At 47.5% G+C, this 15,636-nt stretch overlaps 1 protein-coding gene across 2 annotated transcripts in view; it reads right to left on the bottom strand.

Moving 5' to 3' along the window:
* SNTG2 (syntrophin gamma 2) overlaps positions 1-15,636 on the bottom strand; it is a 229,955-nt gene that overhangs the window by 119,251 nt on the left and 95,068 nt on the right. The window contains exon 1 of one of the 2 annotated variants that reach the window (XM_066237603.1): positions 1,773-1,975. The exons of the other annotated variant lie outside the window; for it this stretch is intronic. Within the exon in view, the coding sequence (XP_066093700.1) occupies positions 1,773-1,844 (72 nt within the window). The 5' untranslated portion in view covers positions 1,845-1,975. Of the gene's footprint in view, positions 1-1,772; positions 1,976-15,636 lie in introns of those variants that run through there. 2 annotated transcript variants of the gene reach the window in all.

Raw genomic sequence — 15,636 nt, 5'->3', positions numbered from 1 at the left:
TGACTAATAAAAATAGCAATTCTGCATGGCTATCTAGACTCGTCATTCAAGTAAAAATTAATGGCCATGAAAGGTTCACAGGGCATCAATCTTCAGGGGCCACTTTCCATCAACTATTTACATTATTTATAGAGACAAATTACTCTTGTTCTTAACAGGCTCTACGTTGTTATTCTAATATCTGACCTCCTGATGCTGACAACATTTCCTTGCAAGCACAATTCACACAGGTTGTATGATACAATCAAGGCTCTTCTTACGAAGAAGCCCTCATCCCCTCAGGCAGCACACAGGTGTATGGAGCCACTGGGCTGAGCACAACTCTCAGCACAGAGTACTATGTGGAGGCCTTGCAGCTGACACATTTTTTTAAAAAACCGAATTTACTGCCAATAACTCATCAACTGGGTTACTTCTGCAGTATGATAACCGTACAATCAATCCACCGCCATTCTTCCACTAAAATCACGAAGATTACAAACTAGACTTGTGGCAAGAACACTTCAAGCTCAAGCACAATTGCGTGCCATGGAAGGGCATCCTTTCAAAATTCAAAGTAGCTTTAAAATGAAAGTGTCACTTTGGGCTTCTCAGCTCCATCTCAAGTGGTCCAGTTTCAAAGCCCCTGAAGCACATGTTCCAGGTGTAAGGGCCACCTGCAACAGCTATATTCACACTACAGAGCACTTTAAAAAGTAAACAACCACTCTGTACAAGATTTAATGCTAAAATTTTGCAGTAACATCCACAGTGGTAAAATTGATGGAAGAGGCATCTTACCTACACACAGATTTTTAAAACATCTCTACACCGCAGGTGAGCAGCATATGACAAACATGAATGGATAAAGCCTTCACCTGCTGACGTTAGAGGCAGTGCATCCCCAGTTCGGTTCGCACTGCACTGCACTCTGGCACTGGGGTCTGCGGCCCGGGTCGGGTGGGGTGAGGTCACTGCGTTTGCCAAGAGCCCAGACGTCAGACTACTACTAGCAGGAACTAGAAAATCGGTTCTTTCTCAAACTGCTTCCAGAACACTGGGCTGTGGGCGGCAACTTGAACGTTCCCAAGAACTTTTCGTTCAGGTTTGAGCCAACATCTCTGCTTTCTCCTTCAATCAATAGTTCGGTTATTCAAAAATAAGAGGGGGAGGGGAGTTGTTTGGGATAGGAACGAGAACACACATCAAACGCCGGCGTTGTGAGCCCCTAAGCTCCTGGCTGGGGAAGGCGTCCTCGACACCTCCAGGTGGGCACCTCGGCGACCCCGGCCAGCCCGCTGGGGACCCAGGAGCCACTCACACAAAGAAGCAGGAGCGAACCCCAGAGCCCAGTTCGGCAAAGCCAAAGCCCCGCGCTTCAACATCGGCCCTCCAGGACACTAATCAGCAAACCCCGCAAGTCCCCACTTGGGTTCCTGGGGTGGGGGAACGGGGCGGTCAGGGGAGGGTGCCCACTACCCCCAGGGTCCCTGTGGCGACCAGCTGCAGGAGCTGCTCCCGGAGACGGAGACGAGGAAGGGAGCGCAGGGTTAGGAGTCAGGTGAGGGGGCTCCAGGTGAGGAGGAGCGCAGGAGAGGAGAGGCGCGGGGGGTGGATGGGAAGCAGGGGACTAGGTCAGGGGAGAAGGCTCAGAGGAGGGGGGATTCGAGCTAAGGAGGGGTGCAGGGAGGGAAGGGGGCTCCCGGTGAGGAGCCAAGCGAGAGGAGGACAGGACGGGGAGGGGGGAGGGGGCGACTGGGGAGGAGGGTGAAGGGCCCGGAGGGCTCACTCACCCGCACGGGCACCAGCAGGCGGCCCGGGGACCCGCGGGGGGCGGCCGGAGGTGGAGGTCTGTCGCCACTCATCGCCGCCCACGCGGCGAGGCCCGCGCTCCGGGCCGGGAGAGCTCAGCGCCGGGACCCGCGCGAGCATCAAAGGGCCCCGCGGGCGCCGCGTCCGCGCCCCACTCGGGTCGGGATCGCGCGCGGCTGGTAGAGGCCGGAGGGGCCGCGAGCTCCGCCCGCCGCCCGTGCGCTCCGCCCACGGCGACCCGCCCGGGAGGAGGCGCGCGGGGCGGGCGGACCCGGGGGACGGCAGAACGAGTGGGCACGCTCCGCAGCCGGGGATGCGGCCCCGCGGGGCTAGGCACCCCTCCCGGGCTGATCTGATCGGGGGTGGGCACTCGCACGTCCTCCTCGGCCTCGGACGGTCCCGGTGCGGCCGCTTCTTGGCCCGGGGACGTCTCCCACCCCTTCCCCAAGGGTGTCCCTGTCACAGCCAAGCCTACTCGGGACCCTGGGGACCGCGGGCAGAGGACAGCAGAAGCCTCATCTCTGTCCTGCCCAGCCCGCGTCCCTCTGCCCCTTCGGCGTCAGCCCACACCAAGGGACAGTGCCCGCCGCTGGGGACGCGGTGGCCGGGCCACCTGGGCCTCCGCGCCCTCCCGCACGGCCAGCTGTGGGCCGGTTCCCCTTCTCACTCAGCTTTGCGCCAAAAGGACTCTCGGGTCAGCGGGATCAGTTTATGTGGACTGAGATCATTCTATAGTGTCGACTGTAAATGTCAGTGGAAGTTAGTTGGGGGTACATCTCAGGAAATAAACACAAAAAGCAGGCTAGCAACCTGTTACAAAGAAGCAAGCACCTATTTCCCCCCTTTCCAAATCCTGTGCCGTGCTCCCCTCCCCCACCCATGAATCCCACACCCCAATGTAAGCTCAGCGAGCCAGTCTGTGACCTTCCAAGGCGGGGAAGAGGCCGAGTCGCTGGCCGCCAGGCGCAGGTAGACAACGTGTGTATTGAACAGAGGATTCCAGACGCTCCTTTTTCTGACTCCTACATGTTTTCATTTTCCACCTTTGAGACATAACTGACCTGTAACGTAGTGTCAATGTAAGGTGTACGAAACGTTGATCTGATACATTTATATTGCAACATGATTACCACCAGACAGCTAGCTCACACCCCCATCAGGTCACATAATAACCGTGTCTTCCTACTGGTGAGGCCAGTTAAGATGTGCTCTCTTAACTTTCAAGTATAGAATGTGGCGTTGGTAGCCATAGTCACCACGCTGTATAAAGATCTCTAGGACATACTCATAACAGAGTTTGAGCTCTCGGACCAACATCTGTCCGTTTATCTCTTCCATCCCCTGGGCCCTGGGAGCCACCACCCTTATTTCTCTGAGTTTGGATTTCCCACTCCCCGCCACACACACACACACATGTAAGTGAGATGGAGAGGTATCCTTCTCTGTCTCATTTATTTTAGCACTATGCCTTCAAAGTTCACCCACAAATGGTGGGACTGTCTCCTTTCTGGTGGCTGTATAACATTCCAGATCTATATTCCCCATCCATCCATCCATCCATCCATCCATCCATTGCCAGTCTCTCAGAGTGTTTCCGTATCTTGGCTATTGTGAATGATGTTGCTATAGTGTGGGGTGCGGGTACCTCTTTGAGATCTTGTTTTCATTTCCTTAGGGCTGAAGTGGGGTTGTCCGGTCATAGGGTAGTTCTAGTTTTTTTGTTATTTGCTTTTTAATTCCTCACTATTATTCCTAGTGGCTCCTGGAGGGAAGATCTACTCCTGAGTCCAAAGACGAAAAAAATGCATAAATGTGGGTTTTGGGAGACTTAAGATTTGTCCAATTTTATCATTAAATGTTTGAATGGTTGAAGAATATGGGCATATTTTTGTGGGGTTTTTTTCAGGCCAAATTTAGTTCGTTTGTAAGATGTGTGGGTTTTCCTGGCCATTTCTGGTATCTTTTCCACATTAAAAATTTATAATTCTAGCCTGACCTGTGTGGCGCAGTGGATAAAGCGTCCACCTGGAATGCTGAGGTCACTGGTTTGAAACCCTGAGCTTGCCTGGTCAGGGCACATACGAAAAGCAACTACTACAAGGTGTTTCCTACTCCTCTTCCTCTTCCTATCTATCATCTATCTATCTATCTATCTATTTCCCGTCTCTAAAATCAATAAATAAAATCTTTTTTAAAAAAGTGTATGACTCTACATCTAGGACGTCTCAGATGTTCTGGGGCTGCCTTTGAAAAGCTAAGTGATTCAACCTTTGAACCATAGCATCTCTGCTTCTATGCATTTTGTGTTAGGATTGTTAATTAAGGTTTATTTTTTTGTTTTTATTTATTATTATTTTAGGTTTTATTTATTCATTTTTAGAGAGAAAGGAGAGAGAGAGAGAGAGAGAGAGAGAGAAGGGGGGAGAAGCAGGAAGCATCAACTCCTGTATGTGCCTTGACCAGGCAAGCCCAGGGTTTCAAACCAGTGACCTCAGCATTCCAGGTCAACACTTTATCCACTGCACCTCCATGGATCAGGCTGCTTGCTTATTTTTAAATAATGGGGCTCTACCACAACAATAATAATGACAATAAATTGTGGAACACTGACTATCTTGAAAATCTGACAGGGAATAACCTGAAAAGAATTTCCTATGTGAAATCAAATTCTAAAATTTTCATGATAGATGTAAATTTCTTTATAATGTATTAATCTTTACTTTTGAAGTAATTCCAAATTCACAGAAAAGTTGCAAACATACTTTAAAAAAAAAACTTCCAGTTATCCTTCATGCAGACTCTACCTTGTTCATATCTAACAGTGTTTGCCGTGTGGTTGGTTTCTATTTATACACAGATACTTTGAGATGTGTGGAGAGTTACCTCTGAGTCCTAAATGTCCTTCCAGAACACCAGGGAAACCACTTTTCCTTTCAGAGTCAGCACATTAGAATCAGAAAATTATCATTGACACCATAATGGCTGACCGCTTTCCAATCGCACCAATTTTCCTAATTATGTCCTTTTGTAGCCATCACACCCACGATTACTGACTTCTTTCTGTTCCCTTCTGCTTCACAATCCAACTCAGATGGCCCTTGGCCTTCGGCCTGTGTCCCTCTGGTCCCTGTCAGTCTCAGTTGTGATGTCTTGAAGAGGAGAGGAGGACCTGCAGTTGGGATTGGTCCAAAGAATTCCCAGCACTGAATTCCTCTACATTTAAGTGGGAATATCAGGGAAATTACTCACTGTGTATATTATCAGAAGATACATGGGGTTCGGTGTCCCAGTTCTGGTGATGCTAACTGACTTGTCACTGGTCAAAGTGTCTGCAGGTTTTGCTACTATGAAACTAATAAATGTGGGAACGTGTGACTATATAACTGGTTAGTGAGTGTATTATTAAGTGATTAATATAAATTTACATTGGAATTATTAAATTTTACATAACAAATCATCCTAAAATGCAATGACTTAAAATAACAGTAATGAACGATTGTCTCACAATCGTTCAGAGACAGGAGGATTGGCTGACCTCAGTGGTTGGGACCCAGGCGTCTTGGGAGGCAGTGGGCTGCCCACGAGGACCACTGTCCCAAGAGGTGGGATTAGCCTCCAGGTTCCTTCTCAAGGTGGTTAACCCACCTGGCCAGTGAGTAGGGTCTGGGAGCTTCCCCACCTGGTCCTATCCCCAAGGCTGCATGAGGGTCCTCCTGGCACCATGGTGGGCTCCCCCAGGACAAGCAGTTAGAGAGACCAGGCTGCATGTCTCGTGTGGCCAGGCCTCAGAAGGTATGATCATCACTTCCTCTAAGTGAGTATCAGGGCCACGCAGAGCCACCCTGAGTCAGTGTGGGAGGATAAGCCAAGAACGCGGGCAGGTGCCTCAGGATCTCTGGAGGTCAGCGTGGAGGCTGGTTGCCATGGTAAGGAAGAAGTACATATTTAAATAATCCTCTGATGAGTCTTACGTGAGTCAGTTATTACCCTGATGATTGCAAATAACGATTGTGTCATTTCCTTTCTACATTTACAACTTGGCATTCTATGCTAAAGGACTTGTTTATCCATTCATTTATTTATATTACTATGAACAAATGGGTCTGCATTTTATTCAGTGGCCAACTAAGAGTGTGTGGAGCTGTGACTGCTCTGCCCTTTGCCCATCCCCGTTCTTCTCTGAGAACTTCCTCACCTTCTGTGTGAGGCCATTCTCAGAATCGGCCTTCTCTCTCAGGGGCCCTGATTCTTTTTAGCGGAGAATGATATTTAGAAACGGAAATGAAAAACATATCCACCTCTGCCTCTGCACTGAACTGCTGATTGAGTTGTGCAGGTTAGTACCTGCTCCTTCCTTCAGAGCCGCCTGCAGGGTTGATTCCAGGGCCTGGTTCTCCGCCGCCCCCTCTCCTTCTCCATCAGTATCTGCATCACCTCAATTCTCTTTACATTTCACTCAGCCCCTGTATCTAGTCAGCTCTCTAAGCGTACAACTGCCACTGGACTCAGTTCAGCTGGCCCCAAACATGGGCTCCTGTGAGCCCAGCGTCACCTCCCCCGCCCCAGCATGCCCCAGCCGTCCGTGCTGGCCAGGTTCCCCCAGAACCACTACCAGCCGGTGGCTGTGAGGACAGACGGAGAACCGCACGGGGCTCACACGTCTGCTCTGGGGTCATTTCTCCATGGCCTGGCCCTCGAGTCCTCGCTGCTTGGTCTCTGGGAGCTCCCAGATCTGTGGGCTGCAGATAGCACTGGTCCTAGTGTCCCCAGTTTATAAAAGGGCAGCAGGTTCCTTGACTATGAGCCTCATCTCAGGGTTCCCTCCTCCTAGCATGTCCTGTGCTATTTCTAGCTTCTATGCTCGCCTCTGGCACGGGCTGGCAGGTGCAGGTTGCTTGTCACAGCTCTAAGCACAAGACTTGTAAACACCTGTGGGGTTTTTGGATTTTTTTATTTTTCAGAAGTTAGAAACGGGGAGGCAGTCAGACAGACTCCCGCATGCGCCCGACCGGGATCCACCCGGCATGCCCACAAGGGGACGATGCTCTGCCTATCTGGGGCATTGCTCTGTTGCAACCAGAGCCATTCTAGTGCCTGAGGCAGAGGCCATGGAGCCATCCTCAGCGCCCAGGCCAACTTTGCTCCAATGGAGCCTTGGCTGCAAGAGGGGAAGAGAGAGACAGACAGAGAGGAAGGAGAGGGGGAGGGGTGGAGAAGCAGATGGGCGCTTCTCCTATGTGCCCTGGCCGGGAATCGAACCCGGGACTCCTGTACACCAGGCCAACGCTCTACCGCTGAGCCAACGGGCCAGGGCCAACACCTGTGGGGTTTTTTTTGTTTGATTGTTTTTTTTGTGGGGTTTTTTTGTATTTTTCTGAAGCTGGAAACGGGGAGAGACAGTCAGACAGACTCTCGCATGCGCCCGACCGGGATCCACCCGGCACGCCCACCAGGGGCGACGCTCTGCCCACCAGGGGGCGATGCTCTGCCTCTCTGGGGCATCGCTCTGCCGCGACCAGAGCCACTCTAGCGCCTGGGGCAGAGGCCAAGGAGCCATCCCCAGCGCCTGGGCCACCTTTGCTCCAATGGAGCCTTGGCTGCGGGAGGGGAAGAGAGAGACAGAGAGGAAGGAGGGGGGGGTGGAGAAGCAAATGGGCGCTTCTCCTATGTGCCCTGGCCGGGAATCAAACCCAGGTCCCCCGCACGCCAAGCCGACGCTCTACCGCTGAGCCAACAGGCCAGGGCCACACCTGTGGTTTTATAATGATATATATTTGCTACAAAAAAAGTTTGTTTGTCTCTCACATAATTTCTTGGTGTTGTCTAAAGTGTGGAAATTCACTACAGAGTAAAAAGAAAACAAACTATTATTTAAGAAAAAGAACTCTTATGATCATTTACCACATTCTTCATTTCCCAAAACTGATGAGAAGAATGATTTCAAAATTCACAAGCACTAGGTTACAGAGCAGGTATCACTTCTTCCCATTCTTCACATAATAAGTTTGAATTCTTTCAAATACCACTAAATCATTGTTTTGGAAATTCGTGGATATTTTTATATACAAAAGAGTTGAACACTATTTTTGAGACTTTGTTGGAAGAAATGACATTGTCCCATTATGAAGGACGGTGTGAGACGAGACAGCCGACATGCTGCTCCTGAAACAGGAGAAAGGAGAAAGAGAGAGGGACGTGGACGTCTGCTGACGGTGGAGGCACTGTCCTGACACAGCCTGGCTTTGGGGACAGGGGGCCACGGAGGGACTCCCAGAGGACTCAGCAGCTGTGTATTATTATCTCAGGTCATGGTGTAAGAGTGGCTTTTAAGGCAGTGACCAGTGAGTGCCCGAAGCTGTAGGCAAATATTTATGTCTTTTACCTCTTTTATTTTCCGATATTTTTTTCTATTAGTTACACATTCAATAGCTATTGGTTGATTGCTGACCATGTCCTGATGCTTTGGGAAGTGCTGCAGGTGCTACCATGTTAGACCCCTACCCTCCTGGGTCCTCCCAAGGCTCAGAGAGGTGTGGACCACTCACAAGAAATCGTCACCTTCCGGGGCATGGGTGCCCAGATTATTACCCATGCAGCGCAGTGTCCTTCACAGATTAGGTGCGAAGTATTTGTGAAACATTTTTGAGAAAGAGTAAATGAACTCATAAGTGATGTGTCACTCTATCCTAACTGGAGTGGGACTATTTGGAGACGATATTAAAAATATCTGCTCGGCATTAGTATAGTCAAATATGCACCTGAAGTTTTAGAATGGTCTCTGAATAGAAGCAAACCATGAATACATTTAGGCTTGACTCATAACCAAGGCCACACACCTGATTCTGTTAAATAAGTGTACAGAGCCTCCGAGGAGTAGATAATTAGTTTCTGAACACAAAGATACTTCAATGTTCACAGGCTTGAGTAAGATGAATAAGGTATTTGAGCAACTCTATGTGATTCTCTCCAGCATATCCCATGATAAAAATCACTATAAAGCCAGCCTCTTATGTAATACTTTCCTTTTTCAGTAAGTATAAGGTCTATCGGAAAGTTCTGTCTGTTTTTGGAATAAAACAAAATACAAATTTTTCTTACCGTCAATAAACTTTATTAAATAGTATAATTGCCATTATTATTAATGATTTCTTGCCAGCGTGAGGGAAATTTGTATTTCCCATTTTTGAAAAATGTTTTATCTTTTGATGCGAAAAATTGAAACAGTGCTTGTTTGTTTGATATCTTCTTCATTTTTGAATTTTTTGCCCTTCAAAAAATTTTGTAAGGACAAAAACAAGTGATAGTCGGAGGGTGTTAAGTCCGGGGAATATGGTGGATGCAACAGACATGCTTCTGTAGCATTTCTTCCTTGTTGAAATTCGTAAAAATTACAATGGCGTAAATGAACTTTATCAGTAGCCATGGGTACACTATCACTTCACACATAAGACTGACGTGAATCAACTTTGTTTTAGTTCATTTGCTACGTCAGTATGTATACATTAAGTGATAAAAATAGAGAGGCACCCATGTGCCAAATAAATGTGCTTATGTGTCGAAACTTGTGATAGAAACGAACAGAACTTTCCGGTAGACCTTATACATTAGAAAGGAATAAATTATATGAATTTTAAGAAGTCTGGATTTCTAATTCATTTACTTTTCCTTATGGAAAATTACTTCCAATCCAATATTATTATTTATATAAGAAAGTGGTTTCATGAAACAGCCAGTGACAACCCGCTCCATAATTTTACAAGGTTCATCCTGTTTGTTCATCACTTATTCAAAAATATGCACCCAACTGTGTGATGTATGTTTGAGCGGGCACTGTGCTGGGTGGGGGACAAAACAGAGAGACCATCCTCATTCTTCTGTCAAGTGTGCAGGGCACGCAGATGGGGCGTCGGCAGAAGTGTGGCATCTGAGGGAGTTGGCGTTCATTAGTGACTGCATGTCAGACACCGTGGTGTTCGCTGGGGTCCCCTCACACTCCACCATCTCGTGGGTTTCAGCCCAGAGCCCTCACCTGCACGTCGGGCCCACCGTCCACAGAGCCTGTGACCGCGTCACCAGACTTCTTCTCCAAAACCCAATCTTCCCCCTCCCCAGCCTCTCCTTCCTCGTTTACTCCACACTCTTGTGTGCCCAACCCTGCACTTCCAACCACGGACCCTTCCCTCAAACGATCCAAATTTATTCCTTATTCTGCTTATTATACAATCCATTTCTAGAATTCTTAGAAATATATAGGGGTGTGTGTGTGAGTTGTGTAAACAGTGTTTTGCCTAGAAATCATTCTGTTTCCAACACTCTCCACCTTTCTATGTTTTCGAGATTTTATTTTACTATGACATTAGGCTTAATGCATTATCTCAAGTGCTTCATAGAATTCCATCATTTTACTTACCTATTTTCCTGATAAATAAAGGATAAGTCTTTCTGTCTATAACTCTTTGCTACTGCAACAACATTGTGATGGAAATCCTTTGCACCATCTCTCTCCCCAGGTGTGTGGGGAGTGTTTTGGAAACAGGTGAATCACTTCACTTTCACAAATTACACAGGAAGTCCTGTATAAAATTCACTATGCATGTTCATCCTTCCTATTTTTTTTATTCTATTTAAAAAGAACAAATGCAGTCTTCATATTTGTCTCATAGAAGCCTCTGTTCTCCCGAGAGGTCTGCTCATCGCAGCCATTCTTCCAAGCCCCTGCCCTGCTGGGTCACGTAATAGACACTATTGGTCGGGAAAAGTCCACGCAGCACATGAAGAAGAATGAGAAGTGCTTTGCAAAAGTGTTTCTGAAGGAGGAAGCTCACGTTGAATATTTAGTTTGTTGTGAAAAGGGTTCAGCAGGCTGAACTGCTAGTTCCTTCCCTTAGAGCCAGTGATTTGATTTACAGATAGAACCCTAACATTGCCTTGTTCTTCCCAAACTTAGTGGAGTCCCACGCAGGTGGGTCAGATGCAGGGGACAGGAAGTGGAGCTCGCAGGCGCAGGGTGCCACCACCTCCAGTGAGGACAGTGGTTGGTGTTGAGGACTTTCTCGGGGATGGGAAGACACTGAGCCTCGTGTGGGCCAGCTTGGACATCATCTTGTCTTCCCTGTGGTGGCCCGAGGAGCCTCTGGGGCTACTCTCATCTCCTCCCAGTTTACAGATGACACCACAGAGCTGGTGAGTGGGGACTGGGGGGCCACCGCATGTGGCTGAGCACCGCGCCACCTCCCTCTGTGCGCCTGACTGAAGGGAAGCTTCGAATTTCCAACACCAAATTTGTAGTGCCTACTTCGGAAATTTGTTATAATGATTCATGTGTAAAAATGCCTGGTGCTGTCTGGAATAGGAAAGAACATCGATAAATGTAGTTATTCCCTATAATTATTCAAAGTCCCTCTACTGCCATGACAAGTAGTTGTGGTATAGACACTAGCGGCCATTGCAGCTGGATGTCACATCCTGATGTGACTAGGCTTTCACGTTCTTCCCCCATAAAACAAATGCTTCCTCCACTGGGAAGTGTACTATGATATATATATATTTTTTTTATTTTTTTTAATCTCTCCACAGTGTTGCTGGAATCCCTACTTTGCTTTTGAATGGCCTGTTCATTTCACTGTGCAATATGGCCATTCTGTTCATTTGCACTTCCGTAAATGAAAATATGAAAACTCAACAGAAAAGAACTTTTATGGAAGCCACTTGCTTCGGTAAAACTGAGCTCTGGCGTGCCAGCACACATAAGAAAACATCCACTTGGAGACCTGCGAGCACCGTTTCGTGATGGGGATGCTGACTCTGCATTAGATCCCTTGCATTTTATTGAATCTGGAGAATAAAGGCTACTTCACAGGTTGGAGGTCACAGAGACATGCTCTGTGGACTTGAGCACACCCCCATGCACGTTGCTCTTCCGGAGGCTTTCACGCTAAGTGCCTGGTAATGCACACTGACCTTGATTTTAAGTGTTACCTTTTAAAAATAATTTTTTTCCCATTTCCTTGCTTGAGATGTTGGAATATAGAATAACTGAGCTGCATTTTTTTTTTAGCTCAAACTTGCCAAACAGCTTAAGTATTCATTCAGATGTTGGATTACTCCAAAACATGGTTTCTTTTTAATATGCCTTTCTCGGTTGACTTTGAAAGGCTGAGGTGGGTGTGGAGGAGGCTGTTACCTCACTGCCTGGGGTCTCTTCTTTGTTTCATTTTATATTTTTTATAAGCGTCTCGGTTCAGCTGAAAGAACATAAAATATGTAGTTGTAGACTGTAAGATATATCTCTGACCTATAGGCAAATATTGCCCAAACTACAAATAAACAGACTTTTATTTGAAACATGAATAGAAGGTATACAACTTATCTGTTCTACAAACTGAGAATATGACGTGAGACAAATCCCGTTCAGTGTCGAGAAAGCCTCCTCCCAGATGCTGCATTTCTGTGAACAGTCAGACAGGTGTGGTAAGGCGATGTCGCTTCAGTGTCAGCCATACACACAGGCACACACGTACACAGGCACACATCTCGTCTTCCTGTCTACTGCAAGGACGTGGGCACTCTGTTCTGCGTGGACCTGGAATGGGGGCCATTGCTGCTGAGGGGCCAGGGGTGCAGCCCTGGTCAGCTGGCACTGAGCCAGGGGACAGAGCCCACTCCGATGTCTTCCCGGGCGCAGAGGCTCTGCTGAGCCCTGGACGTGAACTAGTCCTCCCACAGTCAGCCGGCCTGAGCCTTTCGTTAGGTGACCTGTGATTTCTGAGGTGGGCTCAGCCTGAGAAACACTTGTGCTGACCACTAACGACCGTGGTGTCCTTTAGGTCTCACTGCCATAAGGTCACCACTTCTCCCTCTCTAATATTTTGTGGGGAGATACCCTGAAGCCATGTCAAGTTCTGTTATTTATCAAATTTAAACGCAATGCTTTCAGACTGCATGAACACTGGAGGTGCTATAAAAATGAGTAATTTTATGTAAATCTCTATATTTCTGAAGATGAATCTCATAAGGGCACTTTCACAACTGTATGTCCCAGAGCAGTTTTGGTGTGTTTCTGTTGCTAAGCTGTCACCAAGAGCGTCAGGATGGTCACCCTCACTTGCACTGGTGAGATCACAGGTGACCCAAGAGGCCCACCGCAGCCCACCCCCCACCTGCCACACACATGCTCCACAACTCAGGGGGATCCCAAGTACGTGTTTTCTGAGGTGAGGGGTGTGCAGGGCTGGTTCCCCTGGGGCTGCCCCTGCCTCTCCCCTGGGTCCTGGGGGCTCACTGACCATCCTCGGTGTCCCTGGCTTGTAGAAGCATTGCCAACCTCTGCGTAATGCTCACATGGCGTGGTCACTGCATCAATGTCTGAGTCTCCATTCCCCTTTTGTAAAGACACTGATCCTACTGAATGAGGGGCTCCTCATGGCCTCAGCTAAACTTAACCAATTACATCTGCAGCAACTGTATTCCCCCATAAAGTCTCATTCTGAGGTTTGGGGTGTTAGGACTTCAATATATGAATCGCAACCCCCACAGCTGTAAAAGCCATTGTTCAGTGCTTACACTCCCGACAGTCTTTTTCAAATGGAGGTTTTACTAAGTGTTCATCCTACTGGACAGGGACATCTATAATGTAACGATTTCCTGTCACGAATTATCACAACCTGGCATCTTTAGAACTATACAAATGTATTTTTCTAAAGTTCACAGCCAGAGTCCAGGCTGGGTTTGACCTGTCCTCAGCAGGTGGCATTTCCTCCAAGACTCCTTCCTGCCCAGCGTCTGGGGGCTGCCTGCATCACGGGGTTCCTGGCCCCCTCTCCCCAGCACAGTGACTCTCACGCGGTAGCTCTGGACACTGACCTTTGTCATGACATTCGTCCACCACATAATCCAGGATAATTTCTCAGCTCACAGTCAGTGACTAGCACCCTAATTCCATCCACAACCTGCGTAACCACAGGTCCTGTTGAGCAGCACATGTACATGTGTGGCGATCATCGCTCTGCCTGGGGCTTGCTCTTCCCCTCCCCGCTTTAAAAAGTTTAACCCATTTCTTCAACAACCCTGAGTCAACATTCCGCTTTGAGTATAGTTTTTCATTTCAGCCAGGATAGGTTTCAGTATTAACACCCATGCTAATTCTCCTTCACCTACAGAGAAGATTTAAGTCTTGATCTGGTTACATCCACAAAAAGGCAAGGGAGTGGTCCCCGCAGACAAAAGACACACCTACTGTGGCCCCCACCAGCACCCGCCTGTGCCCAGAACTGGTCACAAGTCCCTTTCCCAGTCTGGCATTGTCACCGACCACATCAGAACCTGGTTTTTGCCAAGAAAGTATGTTGAGTTCTTCAAGCAAACGATACAGACGTATTCTGCACTTGTTATGGACTCTGTTGTCAGCTGATGCTGTTAATCCTTTATCATATGATTTCAATTAAAATATCCATCTCTCTAATCTTCACATTTCTTTTTCTATTTTCTGTCAATAGTGGCTTTCTTAATCCTCCTTAATCTTAAAGTGCTTAGCTCCTATTTTTAAATCTTCAATTCTACCTACTCTTCTCATTTAATTTTTGTCTCCCTTATCAATATTCAATCATTTAATTATGATGTAACTTCTGGAGTTTCTAAATTTTTATCTTGAAACTCAGTTTTTTTTTTCAGATCTCATTATTATTTTTCTTTCATGTCACCACTAGTCTTTATTAGGCTCTTAATTCTCTTATTTTTAAATTATTCCATGTGGACGAATTTCCATCTTTTGGTCAAAAGTGGGAGCAGATGCAAAAGGCAATCATTGACGTGATGAAGCATGTGGTTTAGTTACCATGATGCCCACACCATCGGGATGGAGGGGAGTCACATCCCCTGTCCTGGTTAAACTCAGCCATCTCACCAGGAAGGGACCCAGTGTTTTCCGTAACATGTCATCCCTGAGACCCACCTGCAGTCACTGTGACCCAACCACACTCACCTGAGATGCCTGGGTCTCTCCCCAAGAGGACGTCTCCCCCTCCCCCCACTTCTCAGTTTACATATCAGGTAAACACCTTATAGGGTGAAAGAACTCATTCTGGGCACTTTCGTGGCCACGTGGGAAATCTCGAAAATAGTATAAAAGTCACTCTGAAAATTTTTTTTCTTGGGTTGAGGTTGTAATTTAGGAAATGAAACTGTTTATCAGAAAGATGTTGTCTCATAAGGAATGACCGCAGGTGCCCAAGGACGATGAATGCCTATAGCTCGGGGCCGAGAAGCAAGGCCGCGGAGGACCTGGAAACAGGACACCAAAGACGAGGCTGCCGCTTTAACAAACGTTAATTCCCTCAGAACTGAGAAACCTCTTTGTTTTTCATCTTTAATAAAGAGAGGAATGACACAACCAACCCATGGAACAGAACGTTACTGGGGTGAGACCCAGGCCTTGCCGTCTGGGGGGCGGGGTCTGATGGAAAATACACAGGAATCTGGTGTTAAAACCAGCCAGGAGAATCCAAGGCTGGCTTGTCACTTTAGGGAGAGAACATGAAGTTTCGTATGATGACAGTATTTGGTTGGAATGGATTCCCAAGATCCTTCCTAAAAGTCTGATGAAGGATTCTGTCAACATGGAGCCAAATGGGCCAAGGCACTGGCATACTCTGCTGCTTCTTTATAGAGATTTCTTATTTGCAGACTAATTAGAATTCAAGGGGGAAAAAAGTCCTTTCACAAGCACTCCTCATTTATTTACAGGCTCAACCAGCAACTTCAAGAGAAAACAATCCTCTTTCTAGTAATTAGGCATTTCACCTCCCGCGCCTGCCACCGTGGCTGTTCCTACCCCACCCATCTCAGCCA

The sequence above is a fragment of the Saccopteryx bilineata genome, chromosome 6 (assembly GCF_036850765.1).
Source record: "Saccopteryx bilineata isolate mSacBil1 chromosome 6, mSacBil1_pri_phased_curated, whole genome shotgun sequence".
Classification (NCBI taxonomy): Eukaryota; Metazoa; Chordata; class Mammalia; order Chiroptera; family Emballonuridae; genus Saccopteryx; species Saccopteryx bilineata.
The sequence above is the reverse complement of the archived record's forward strand: the minus strand, read 5'-3'. Positions and strand labels throughout refer to the sequence as shown.